The 13,382-nt window shown below is 41.4% G+C and overlaps 1 protein-coding gene across 2 annotated transcripts in view; it reads right to left on the minus strand.

Moving 5' to 3' along the window:
* The window catches only part of MAMDC2 (MAM domain containing 2), a 149,596-nt gene that overhangs the window by 19,733 nt on the left and 116,481 nt on the right, over positions 1-13,382 (minus strand). Inside the window, exons 10-11 of one of the 2 annotated variants that reach the window (XM_041745102.1) lie at positions 11,215-11,308; positions 9,285-9,434 (exon numbers count right to left, since the gene is read on the minus strand). In XM_041745102.1, coding sequence (XP_041601036.1) covers positions 9,285-9,434; positions 11,215-11,308 — 244 coding nt within the window. The remainder of the gene's footprint in view (positions 1-9,284; positions 9,435-11,214; positions 11,309-13,382) is intronic. The other variant, XM_041745103.1, reaches the window with a different exon arrangement.

Raw genomic sequence — 13,382 nt, forward strand, 5'->3', positions numbered from 1 at the left:
AGGATCGCGCCCTGGGCCAAAGGCAGGCACTAAACCGCTGCACCACCCAGGGATCCCCAGAACTCTGGAAATTAACTAAAGGCATACAACAATCTAAGAGTTTTAATTCAAGAAAAATGATAATCTTGCTAAGAAAGGTAAATTTTTAGCCTGCCCTAATCCCATCTTCATTCTCCTACTCCAAGACAAACTTGAAAACCAGGATCTTTACAACTCAAGTATCTGTAAAAAGCAGTAGCCTACAGCATTTATGCAAGGGGCTGAACTGGTTTGGAGCTACCCCAAATCCTGTCCCCAGAAAATTGTCATTATTTGACCTATTTGACAAAGCATGGGCAACTTCCGTTCTTAAGGCTTCTCTTTATTTAATTTGACTGAGGTAGACCTTACTTTGTAGGAACAGCTTTATCTCAGGGCATTTGTCAAAAGCAATCAGGTAAATAATTGTTTAACACTGCAATTGCCTGAGGTGAAATTAACAATTGAAGCTAACAAAAGACTGACCAAAAATTTTTAAAGAAAAAAAAAATAGGTCATGGGATGTGCACGGGTGAGGTTGGGGCGGGGCTTTGCAAAGCCTCAAAATACTCTTGGCAATCTTCATGGCTTCTGCTCTCATAGGATCCAGCAACCAGTTGGACACAACAGTGGCCAAGTTAAATGATGCATCCTTGTATCTATTCTGCCCCCTTCCTTGCTTTGGCTACTTTCAATCCACATTTCTGCTCCTTGGCACCACACCTCCAAAAATACTACCTGTATACAAACTTGTATCTTGGACGTCACTTTCTTGGGAATCCTGCCTGGCAGTTTCCTATACACCCACCAAGTAGAATCGTTTATAGTTCCCTGAAGCTGCCACCTAACTAAGTGGTTCCATACTTTGCATGTGCCATTCCCTTGTTCTGAAATGCTACCTCATCTTGCCATTCTTCTTGGTGAACTCTCACTCATCCTTCAAGATGCTCCCAAGGAGAGCTAGCTGCTTCTCTCTGTGTGGTTCCAACTTCTCTAGAACTTAACCCTTAATACTATACTTATTATAATTTTGGGGCAATTATTTGGTGCATAAGGCATAGTAGATGCTCAGAAAATGGGAAATGGGGAATAAATCAAGATCATCTGGATTTGTGACTGCTCCCAGTTCTAAGATGTTTCTTCTTAAATAAGATTTTACTTATTTATTCATGAGAGAAACAGAGAGACAGAGGCAGAGACACATGCAGAGGAAGAAGCAGGCTCCCTCGGGGGAGCCTAATGTGGGACTTGATCCCAGGACCCCGGGATCACACCCTGAGCTGAAAGCAGGTGTTCAACTGCATCCCATAAGATGTTTCATCTTATATACACGTAGCGTGTGACACTGATGGCTTGAACAAATAAACAAATGTTTTAAAGGGGCCTTTATTTGCTAATACTTTAATTTTTGAATGGGTGGTGCCTGTCATATTGTAATCTGAGAGCCAATATATCCACCTACTTATGTCTCAAGCCACTGGACTCCAGAGAAAGAAGCCACCCTTTCAGGCCTTAGGAACACACACTAGATGTGCAGGCTGCAGCCCTGGAGCTAAATTTATAACACTGGTTTGCTGCCATCAGAAATAGCTCAGAAAAGAATTTACTTTCTGCTAGATGCATTTCTATAGATGTCTAAAAATACCATCAGTTTGAATATAACCTTTCCAAGAGAAGATACCCTTCTTTGGCTGAAAGGTGTTGGGGTGAGATCATGGTGCTATGTGAAGAACTGGGCCTTTCACATAGAAGCTGTCACAGCTGTTCCAGGTCGTTTGCAGTGTCCTAGTATCACAAAGGCAGGGAAACTCTGGTGAGACAGTGTGGCCAGAATATGGCCAGTAGAGCCTGACATTCCTGAGATTCTGTCCTTACTCTACCTGTTACTACTCCGTGGCCATGGAAAAACACTTAAATTCTCCCAATTTTTGTTTTCTCATGTGAAAAACAGGCACTTCCACTTACTTTACAGATTGTGGTAAGGATGTGTTTACAAACTGAATACCCATGCCTCCCTCCCAAATTTATATGTTGAAATCCTATCCCCCAACATGATGATATTAGGAGGGGAGGCCTTGGGAGCTGATTGGGTCATAGAGGTGAACTCTCTTCAATGGGATTAGTACCTTTTAAAAAATTCATTCATTCATTCATTCATGAGAGACACAGAGAGAGGCAGAGACATAGGCAGAGAGAGAAGCAGGTTCCCTGTGGAGAGTCTGATGTGAGACTCGATCACACCCTGAGCTGAAAGCAGGTGTTCAACTGCATCCCATAAGATGTCTGCCATAAGGCACTCAACCACTGAGCCACCCAGGTGTCCTGCATTAGTACCCTTTTAAAAGAGAACCCAGAGAGCTCCTTTGCCCCTTCAGCCATGAGGAGACACAGTGACAAGGTGGCTGTCTATGAACAAGGAAGAAGGCTCTCACAAGACACCCAATCTGTGGGTGCCTTGATCTTGGACTTCCCAACCTCCAGAACTGAGAGAAAAAAATGTTTGTTGTTTACACCATCCAGTCTGTGGTACTTTCATTATAGCAGCTCAAATTGACTAAGACAAGATATAAAGTCCCCAGCATAGTGCCTGCACATGGTAAATGTTCCATAAATGATCACTAGCTAACATTATTTCCCTAGTAAAGCAATTGCTAAAGTAATTCTAAGAACAAAACCAAATCATCTTTAATCCAATTCCATATATGTAGGTACCCATGGCAAAATTTGCTGCCTCGCCGGCATTACTGTAGATAGGAATAAAAAAGATATAACCTGTAAAAGATTTTCTTTAGTGAGAAAATTGAAAGGTGCCTTGAGAACTTTCTAAAAATTTGCATGGAAACAGGTAAGATAAAGAATGAAGAAGAAGGCAGACCCTGGAAGCAGTGTGCTGAAAAAAAAAAATCAAAATTCTCTTGATTGTGCATCAGAGGATTTCATTTAATGAATAAAGCATTTACTGGGAGTGAATAGTGGGCACACAAAGATGTTTTTGCATTATCATCTTTGCAGAAACGTCCAACCAGCTGAAACATCCTTCAAAGTTTTCAGAGACAAAGCAAACACTATCATATCATATTTCTTAACACAAAGCCACACCCAGTTAACCAATGCATCCCCCATAAATCAGCAAAAAAGGTAAATAAAGGAGGAAAATTATGAGTAATTGAAGATCTACTGGATGTGCTTTTGCTAGGTTATCACGGATTTTGTGTATGGAGGGAACGGGGTAGAATGTGGTATGCAAATTAAGCAACTTTGAATTATCTTATTAGAAAGTTGGGAGGGGCAGGACAGGGACCATTTTCTGGAAGAAGAGCTTACCTTGCTCCCTCAGGATTCAGCACACCATGCAATAACTCCAGGGAATTCTGTTATGTGTTGTACTGCATCCTTCTAAAATTCACACACTAAAGCCCTCACTCTGGTACTTCAGAATGTGACTGTATTTGCAGATAGCACTTTTAAAAAGGTAGTTAGGGGGCACCTGAGTGGCTCAGTGGTTGAGCGTCTGCCTTTGGCCCAGGGTGTGATAATCGGGTCCTGGGATTGAGTCCCTCATTGGGCTCCCCACAGGGAACCTGCTTCTCCTTCTGCCTGTGTCTCTGTCTCTCTCTGTGTGTCTCTCATGAATAAATGTTAGGGTGGGTCCTAATCCAATGACTAAAGCTCAGGACACAGACCACAAAGACCGAGGGCCAACCATGTGAGGCCACCACCGAAAGAAGGGCATCTGCAAGCTGAGCAGAGAAGCCTCAGAAACAAACCAATCCTCTCAACACCTTGAGCTTGGATTGGACTTCTAGCCTCCAGGATCATGAGAAAATAAATTTCTGTTGTTTAAGCTGCCCAGCAGTATTTGAGGTATTTTATTAAGGCAGCACTGGCAAGCTCATACTGAGTCCAAATACCCACTTCTGAAGTTATTTATGATCCACTTGGGAAGATAAAAGTGATATATGCATAGAAGGATTAGGTAAGTACCACTAGACTGGCATGAGGGTGACTGAGGTGGCAGCAACAGCGATGGCCACCAGTGAAAAGAGAGCCAAAGAAGGAGAGGTCATGGAGATAAGGAAGGGAGGGGTGGGGACACCTTTGTTGAGTCTCTACTTCCCACAGGCACTGCAGGAGCGGCTCCCGTACAATGTCATCAGTGATACTAGCCACTCTTCTCCGTCTCCTTTGCTGGTTCTTCCTTTTCTGACCTCTGAACTTTGGAGTGCTCCAAGGCTTATCCCTTGGTCCACTTTTGGGTCTACAAGACCTCCCTTGGAGATCTCACCTAGTTATATGGTTTTAAATATCATTCATATGCCAACAACTTCCAGCTTGGCCATTCTCCTGAACACCCCCCCCCCCGCCCCCGACTGTCCACTCGACATCCCTCCCCCCTTGAATATCTATTAAGAATCTCAAACCTGACATATTTAAAACTGAGCTTCTGATCTTCCCAATAAACTGCTCCACTCAATCTTTTCTATTTAGTTGTCCACAACTCATATTCTAGTTGCTCAGGTCAAAATCGTTGAAATCATTCTTGATTCCTCTCTTTCTCTTATATTTAATCTATCAAGAGATTCTGTTGCCTCTGCTTTCAAAATATATCCAGAATTTCACTCCTTCTTACCACCTGGACTGTCATTGGTAAATCCACCCTCACTTCAAATTCACCATCATCATCAGTTACCTGGATGCCTCGCCTTATCCCAACTGGGCTCTCTGATTTCACTCTTGTCCCATTTCCATTTTTTAGTCTTTTCTCAACAGAGCAGCCACAGTGATTCTCTCAAAATGGGGCCAGGCCACTTCTTCACTAAGCTCAATATTTTCCAGTGTCCTCCCATTTCAGGTAAATTAAAATCCAAAGTCTTTTTAACAAATGAAAAGGCCAGGACCTGGCCCACGATTATTTCTCTGATCTCACTTACTAGTACTCCCTCCCCAACTCACTCTGTTTAGCAAAACCAGCCTTGTTGTCTGTGGGACACAATGAGCATGCTTTCATTTTAGGGGCTTCCCACTGGCTGCTCCCTCTGCTTGGGACACTTCTTCCCAGATACACACTAGAACAGCTACCCCAACTCTTTCCAGGTGACCTTCTCAATGAGCTCTGTTGTGCCTCTACTATTTAGATAAGCCAACTCCATTCACATCCTCCTCCTAATTTCCAAGCTCCTCTGCCCTACTCTATTTTTTTCTGTAGCAATTTATTACCTTCTAACCTATATAATTTATACTTCAGTATAGTCTTCATTGTCTGTTCTCCACCTGCTAGATTAGAAGGCCCTAGAGGGCAAATGATTGTTTTGTTTTGTTCATCTGTGTTTCCTAAGTATCTAAACTGGACTTGGCACATAGTAGATGCTCAATGAATATTTGTTGAGTGAAAGAACAAATGAATAATAGAGCATTAGAGCATTTATTATATACCAGGTCATATCCTAACTATGTTTTAGATTTTTTACAAAAGATTTTATTTATTTATTCATGAGAGAGAGAGAGAGAGAGGGAGGGAGAGAGAGAGAGAGAGCGAGAGAGAGAGAGGCAGAGACACAGGCAGAGGGAGGAGCAGGCTCCATGCAGGGAGCCTGACGTAGGACTCAACCCCGGGTCTCCAGAATCAGGCTCTGGGCTGAAGGTGGGACTAAACCACTGAGCCACCCAGGCTGCCCCTTATGTTTTAGATATTGTCTCACATATAACAAATGTCACCACAATCTATGATGTAGGTACTAATTATTCCACATACAGATAAGGAAATGACATTTAGAGATGTTCAAGGTGGAAGTGAGATTTGGACTGTAGCAGCAGTTGAGTCCCAAATCTCTCAATTTTTAAACTTAACCAGCCTATAAAGCAGGTAGATAGGCAAGGGGCTATAATTATTCTTATATAATCTTTGAGATGACACAAATGAAATGAAGAGATTTTATGTAACTATCTCATGGCTTCATACATAGTGAGTGGGGTATAATTCCAAAGTTCATTGGTCTGTACCTCGTGGAAGTCTGGTGACCCTCCTTGCCCTTTTCAAAGACCCCTTTCCTCCACTGCTTATTATTTTTGCTTTGTGCTCTCTTCTATGTCCAAGACATTCCACAGCATGTTACCCTAAAAATTCCCCTGTGGCAATCTACCACAGCTTAGCTCTCTTTGAGAGTATCTCTTCTCAGATCTGCTACAACTAGCCTTCTTGGTGTCTCTGAGAAATGGAAGAAAAACTATCAACTCTCCTCCATCCAAGAAAAATGCACATAAATACAACATCGTGATTACAATGGACTCTAACTCAAACTGATTTGTTCCTGACCTTTCTCTACTCCTCTTATAATAAAAAGATACCTCCCTACTTCTAGGGGTTTTGCTAAATAAATGGCTAGTTATTTATATGTGTCAAGGAGGGCTTATAGCTCATTTATTCATTCCAAAGACATTTCTGAGCATCTGTAGTATACAAGGTACAAGATTAAGCCCTATGGGGATTCAAAACCAAGGTTGGTAGTACCTTGCCCTGAAGACATTATCAATCAGAGCCAATGAAACTCACTTTTTAAAATTTTTGTTTGAGTTACCTCTTTCCAGTCCATTTATTTATTTTTAATATTTTATTTATTTATTCATGAGAGACAGAGAGAGAGAGAGAGAGAGAGAGAGAGAGAGAGAAAAGGGCAGAGACACAGGCAGAGGGAGAAGCAGGCTCCATGCAGGGAACCTGATGTGGGACTTGATCCCAGGTCTCCAGGATCACACCCTGGGCTGAAGGTGGCACTAAACTGCTGAGCCATCAAGGCCGCCCTTTCCACTAGATTTAATAATGAAAGACCTACAGTTGCTACAGCCGTCTTGCTATCATGAGATGAGAGCCTATCTAAGATTAGAGTCAACCCCAAAAAACCAGAGCAGAGAGGTAGACAGGAGGGAAACTGGCTCCTGATCACACAGTTTTATCCTCTGCATCAAATTGTCCCTAAAGCTAGCCCTAAATGGATTTTGTCTGTTACAAAGGGCAACAAACTATTCCCAACCAAGACAGTATTAACATACAAGTCTTTCAATTATATTTTTAACCCCCTGGTCTTCCAGATACAGTCTCACATACTCTTAGAGACCCCTTAGAATCTTCTACTCAGTGCTGGAAGTGGGAATCTATTCTACTGGACCAATGCTGAATGTCTTTAACATCATGTCTATTGAAGCAACAGTGTTCCAGAATAAGCTCCCGAACGCAGAAGGAAAGAAAGAAAGGACAGTGGTAGGACCAACCTGCACATCTCCTTAATCAGGCAAGAGTGCATTAGTGCCTGAGGTCAAATGGACACTCATGGAAGGTGGATGGAATCAAGAGCTCTTGAAGGGACCCCAATCCAAAACTGCCAGGTAGAACCCAAAGAGAAAGTCTGTGTGAGTTGTAGCTTGCAGAGCAAGCACTAAGGGAAGAGAAGGTGGTCACGGGACATTAGCCAGAAAGTACACTGCCAGATATTGTAAGACGCAGTGCCCCAAAGAGCCAATATTTAGGTATCTGCTGTAACAGAGGATATTCAATAGTTAAGAGAGAATCTGAAATAGCACCCACTATTTTATTATTTTACTTTTAAAAAAAGATTTTGTTTATTCATGAGAGACAGAGGCAGAGACACAGGCAGAGAGAGAAGCAGGTTCCTGGAGGGGAGCCTGATGTGGGACTCTATCCCAGGATCCCAGGATCACGCCCTGAGCCAAAGGTATCCCTAGCACCCACTATTTTAAAAGTTCTTTTCTTTCCATCTCTCTTCCACTTATCCTGAATAAAGATCATGAAATGAGGGGTGGAAGAGGAAGTCCAACAAAGGAAACAAAGGAACTTTCTTCCCTTTTATAATTCCCAAACTACGAGTTAGACCTCAGCCAAGGGAAAAAGAGTGACTCAATTGAACGAGAAACTGAAGATTCGATTTGGACTGGATTGTGTAACACACAGAAGTAGGTAACTGTTCTAATACCTCAATAGGACTGGGAAACAAAGGGATCGGGGGATGGAGAAAGGAGAATATTTTAGGGTACGTTTCAAGAGAGCATCCAAAGAAAGAATAAAGCTATTCCTGATGGTACCCCATCAAGTTTAGCCAAGTCACAAACAGGTTACACTGCAGGGTGCTCTCTGGTGTTATTCCATAGGCTTATCTTGAGGTAGGCCATAAGAAATAGCAGTAGCTAACTCACCTTTGTATTATTTATTTATCTAGAAAGGTTTATGTATTTATTTGAGAAAGAGAGAGAGTGTGTGAGCAGGGGGAGGGCTAGAGGGAGAGGGAAAAAGAGAGAGAAAGAGTAGGAGGGAGGGAGGGAGGGAGAGAGAGAGAGAGAGAGAGAGAGAGAGAGAGAGAAAAGCAGACTCCTTGCTGAGTGTGGAGCCCAATCTGGGGCTTGATCCCAGGACCCGAGATCACGACCTGAGCTGAAATCAACATCCAAAGCCCAACTGACTAAGTCTCCCAGGCGCCCCTCCCTTTGTATTTCCTATTATAATGGCTTCTTTGCTAGGACCCTTGAGAAAATATCTCTGCAAGCTTATGATCAGGCATTGTTCTGCTTCTCTGGACTGAACAGAGTGCACCCAATGGATATACTAAGCGATATTAAGAGTGTCTGTGAGAAAGCTCTATTCTGTATGGAGTATATTACCACTGACATTGTTTACAACTGCTGCACATGGTGATAATAAATCAACATTTAATGTATTTCATTGTCCTTCATATATTTTCTGCAGAAAATGCACCCCCTTATTTTCTACACCCCTTGGTGGAGTGCTTCTTCACTTCTTTAGCCTAAGGACACAGTAAATCATGTTTTTCATCTTTGTTTCAGCTGCTAGAAAATGTAGAGTCAAGCTCGCACGCTAATGTTCCCTCCCTTGTCTGCCAGCACATTTTCCATTCGAGGCCTCAGTGCTGGCTCCAGCTTAGATCACTACTTTTTTTTTTTCCTTCATGCTGTCCCTCTCTCTTTTATTTTTAAACCGACTTCTAATTAAATTATTTTTGTGTGCATATCTTTGTAAGCCCATTTAAATCCTCTTTGCGCAAGATACATAAACAATGTATAAACAGAAAGAACAATCTTGAATGCACAAATTTGACGATCTATCCCAGGGGTGTAAAATCGCATGTGTAGCTCATTCTAGACCCAGGACATAAATTTGCGCCTTCCAAAATGCAGTAAATGACCCCCTAGAAAGCTCGGTCAGGTTTCCTTAGCAAACAGTACCATGTGGCATAACTCACCTACCCCAGTAGTGTGATCTCCCTTTGGTCCCGTGTAGGAGGTGGGAGTTTCTCCTCTCCTCCTATGCCAGCTGCTCCGGTTTCTTCTCTCCTGAGTAAATGCACATTCATCTTGTTCAAAAGTACACTCTCCAGGTAAGGAAAGCCTCTCTGTAAGGAAACAGTAGGTGTTGTAATTGTTGAGGCCTTTTCAAAGAAAATGCATCCCGTGGCTTAGAAGAAGCCCACCCTGCATGTATGGATGTCACCTGGCCATACGCCTGAGCTTGAGCAGAGGCAGCCTCCCTACCCCCCAACTGGCCACCCACCTATGCCAACCTCTTGCCCCCAGCTAGAGCCTGGATTCTACTGTGGGTTCTGCCATAGCAGTGGAGACAAATCAGAAATCTAGATTCCAAGGTGTCGGGATAACTTCGAGAAAGAAACCTCCTCTGATTGGTGAGTTTATTTGCCTGAAGGAGCTTACAAAGCTCTGAAAATTGGAGGGAAATTGCCTTTATGGAAATATGGAAAATAATAAAATTGCCTAGAATAGGTTTCTTCAGAAATCCAGGATAAGTGAAGGAAATCCTTAGAACAACTCTATAGTTGCCTGGAGGGAAGCAGAGAACATGCAAAGGCTCACTGTGCTTCTGGAGACACAGTTTAACATGCGTGGAGCAAGTGAGTGACTTTCTCTGAGCTTCAGTATTCTCACCTACTTCACGGGACTGTGTTCAGTGAGATGATGCACATAAAATATTTAGAACATGAAGTTCTCAATAAATAGTAGCTAAATAAATATTAGGGCTTGGTGTTGTGTCACCTGGAGCCTTATTTTCCATTTCCAAAAACAAGTATTTATGTCTTTGGATGATGATTCTTAAAATTAGAATGGTGCCACCTCCCACTTACTGGAAACTTCTTTGCCTGAACATGGTTGTACCTTTCTGCATTGAGATTCTTAGCAAATTTCTCTAATCTACCACCTGTTTTTATTACATCTCTTGCATAATAATTATTTTACTCCATTTTATTTAATATACGGTACAAGCTATGCCTCGAGTGTAGAGATTTTTTTTATCTTTCTTTTCTTTGCGTTATCCTTGCAGTGCCTCACAAATCAAGAGGCTAAAAACAAATTATCTTTTAATTAGATAAACAAGGAGATGATCCTGCAGTGCCACACTGATACCACAATCTGCCTGTTTGTTAGAGAAATAGATACACCTATGGTTTAGGATGCAGTGGTAATCAGTAGATACAGGCTGAGGTATGCACCATTATCTCATTAGACATAGTGTCCGACACATGGCCACCATCTTTATTTTGTCCCTGTCATCCATGCTTGGTCCACTGTTCCACTGTCATTTAATTCACTTAGAAAATATTTCATTTCATTATCGTTTAAAAATTACATGCTTACAGGCTCCACACTGGGTGTGGCACCTGCCTAAGATTCTCTCTCTCCCTCTGCCCTGCACTACCTCTCTAAAAAAAAAAGGAAAAAGAAAAATAAAGAAAAATTACATTTTAGTATAGTATCTGTATAATAATGATTTCATCAATATCACTTGAAAATCTACATTCACGTAAGACAACATTAAAAATGCCAGGTCCCGCATGCGAGGGCATGTATAGGTATTATTCCCACTGTTCAGGTAGGTATTACTATTACTACTTCTTTTATAGATGAGGACATAGAAGTCAAGTCACATGTACAAAGTCATACATTGTATACAAATCATCATTTCTAAATTCTAAAACTTACTACACAGATCTGGACAGAGGCACTTCTGGCAAGAAAACAACAACAACAACAACAACAAAAAAACCCACAAAAGCTAGCCCCAGATTAAATGTATTTGGTGTATTCTTAGAGAAACAGGATGCAGGATGTGCTGGCACAGGCCTGGGAGACAAAGGGCGCTTGAAACCTTGGCTGTCTTACCTGGAGATGAGCAGCTTCCCAATTCTATTGTAATGTCGTCCAGGGCTACCAGTCCACAGTCCCAAAAACTTTTGCATAGGCTCATGAAAACCACCTACAATTCCGAGAAAGAAAACTATGAATTCCGTTAGCTGCAAATTAGAAATTCTTACAACTTGGGATTTACTTAGTCCGAAGCATGCATAAGCAAACCACAGAGCCCTCTTCCTTGTCCACATGAACTATAGGTCCTAGTGGCATGAGTTACAGCAAGTCATTTATACGTGACCCTGAAACTACTTCTATTCTTTTTTTTAAGCACAGTTAAGCTCATAATGATATGCTGTGTATATTAATGCTGGAATTAGTTCACATTCTTCAGAGAATTGAAGAAGGAAGGCAAGAGGTTAACCACCTGGCAGAGGAAAACCTGTCAGGTTTTAAATATTTTCCCCCAGATAATCCACAAAATGCATACGGGTTGATGGAATGCCAAGCATTTTTACAAAACATTTCCAGTACAAACAGCATTGATTTTTTGGAAATGAATTTCTGGCAATGTGCTTCATTCATATTGTGAACAAAGTCCCAGTGATTTGCCATCTGGAGATTCATGTTCCATTTCCGAAGAAAAGATATATGTCCCTTGATAATATCACTAATAAAAGCCCTAAATGCAGTTATTTTATCAAGCCAAACATTTTTATTCTTCTATGTGAAAGAAAAACAGATCCATACTATAAATTATTAAATTCATTGTGCCATAGAAGGGGGGGTGGGGAGGAAGAGAAGTTTTGCATATCTTTCCAGTAGACTAATTTTATTTTATTTTATTTTTAAGATTTTATTTATTTATTCATGAGAGACACAGAGATACAGGCAGAAGGAGAAGCAGGCTCCATGCAGGGAGCCTGCTGCGGAACTCGATCCCAGGACTCTAGAATCACGCCCTGGGCCAAAGGCAGGCGCTAAACCACTGAGCCACCCCGGGATCCCCCCATTAGACCGATTTTAATGTCTCCTTTTCATATACAAGATGAGCAAAGAGTACTTTTCAAAACATTTATATTAGATTTTCACTGTACTTTGTGGTTTATAAAGCTGCTTTGCATGTGTAACCTAAGGTATAATGAGCACGAAGTCATTCAGTTCATGTGCAATCCCTCAAACACAAATATTAATTCAAACAAAGACAAAGAGATATAACAGAAACTAAATCTCAAATTAGGAATAATGAGAATATTTGATTTTTTTTTTTAGATTCTAATATTATGTTGTGTCTTCAACCTACCTGTGTTACCAGCAGGATCTATTTGCTCTTTGAGGATGGGAACCATTAGCATACAAAATTTGTTTCAAAAGAAATTTAAAAATGATGTGACAGTTTACCACTATGCAAAGTATAAAATGTCTTAAACCAACATCTTCAGAATAATTACTAATTATAAGATGTGTAAAAGTTTACTTGGACCATATTAGGCTGCTTTAAATTAGAATAGTTTAGAGATGTAACAATATATAACTACACATATATATTTACAAGGGACAAGATAAAGGGGGTATTTTGTTTTATCTCTGTTAATTTTCTAATTTTTAGAGATTATAGAGATTATCAACAGGTTTTTTTTTTTTTTTAAGGTTTTATTTATTTAGGGCAGCCCCGGTGGCTCAGTGGGTTAGCACCGCCTTCAGCCCAGGGTGTGATCCTGGAGACCTGGGATCGGGTCCTGCATCGGGCTCCCTGCATGGAGCCTGCTTCTGCCTGTGTCTGTGCCTCTCTCTGTGTGTATGTCTCTCATGAATAAATAAATGAAATCTTTAAAAAAAAAAAGTTTTATTTATTTATTTGAGAGCAAGCATAAGCACAGGGGTGGGGCAGAGGGAGAGAGAGAAGCAGACTTCTCGCTGAGCAGGAAGCCCAAGGCTGGGCTGGATCCCACCAGCCCTCCTGGGATCATGACCTGAGCCAAAGGCAGTTGTTCAACCGACTGAGCCACCCAGGAGTCCCTATCAGCAGGGTGTTCTACTTGCAGGATTTTTGCCTAGGAACTTATTCCCCATTTGCAAACCAAAGCTCTATGTCATCAGCATTGAATGCAGTTGTATTTTATCAGCAATGTTTATTGTTATGGGGGAAGGATTGTAAATCTGTCTCCTAATTTATTGAATAAATCGTGCTGCAGAGAGAA

The sequence above is a fragment of the Vulpes lagopus genome, chromosome 2, assembly GCF_018345385.1.
Source record: "Vulpes lagopus strain Blue_001 chromosome 2, ASM1834538v1, whole genome shotgun sequence".
NCBI lineage: Eukaryota > Metazoa > Chordata > Mammalia > Carnivora > Canidae > Vulpes > Vulpes lagopus.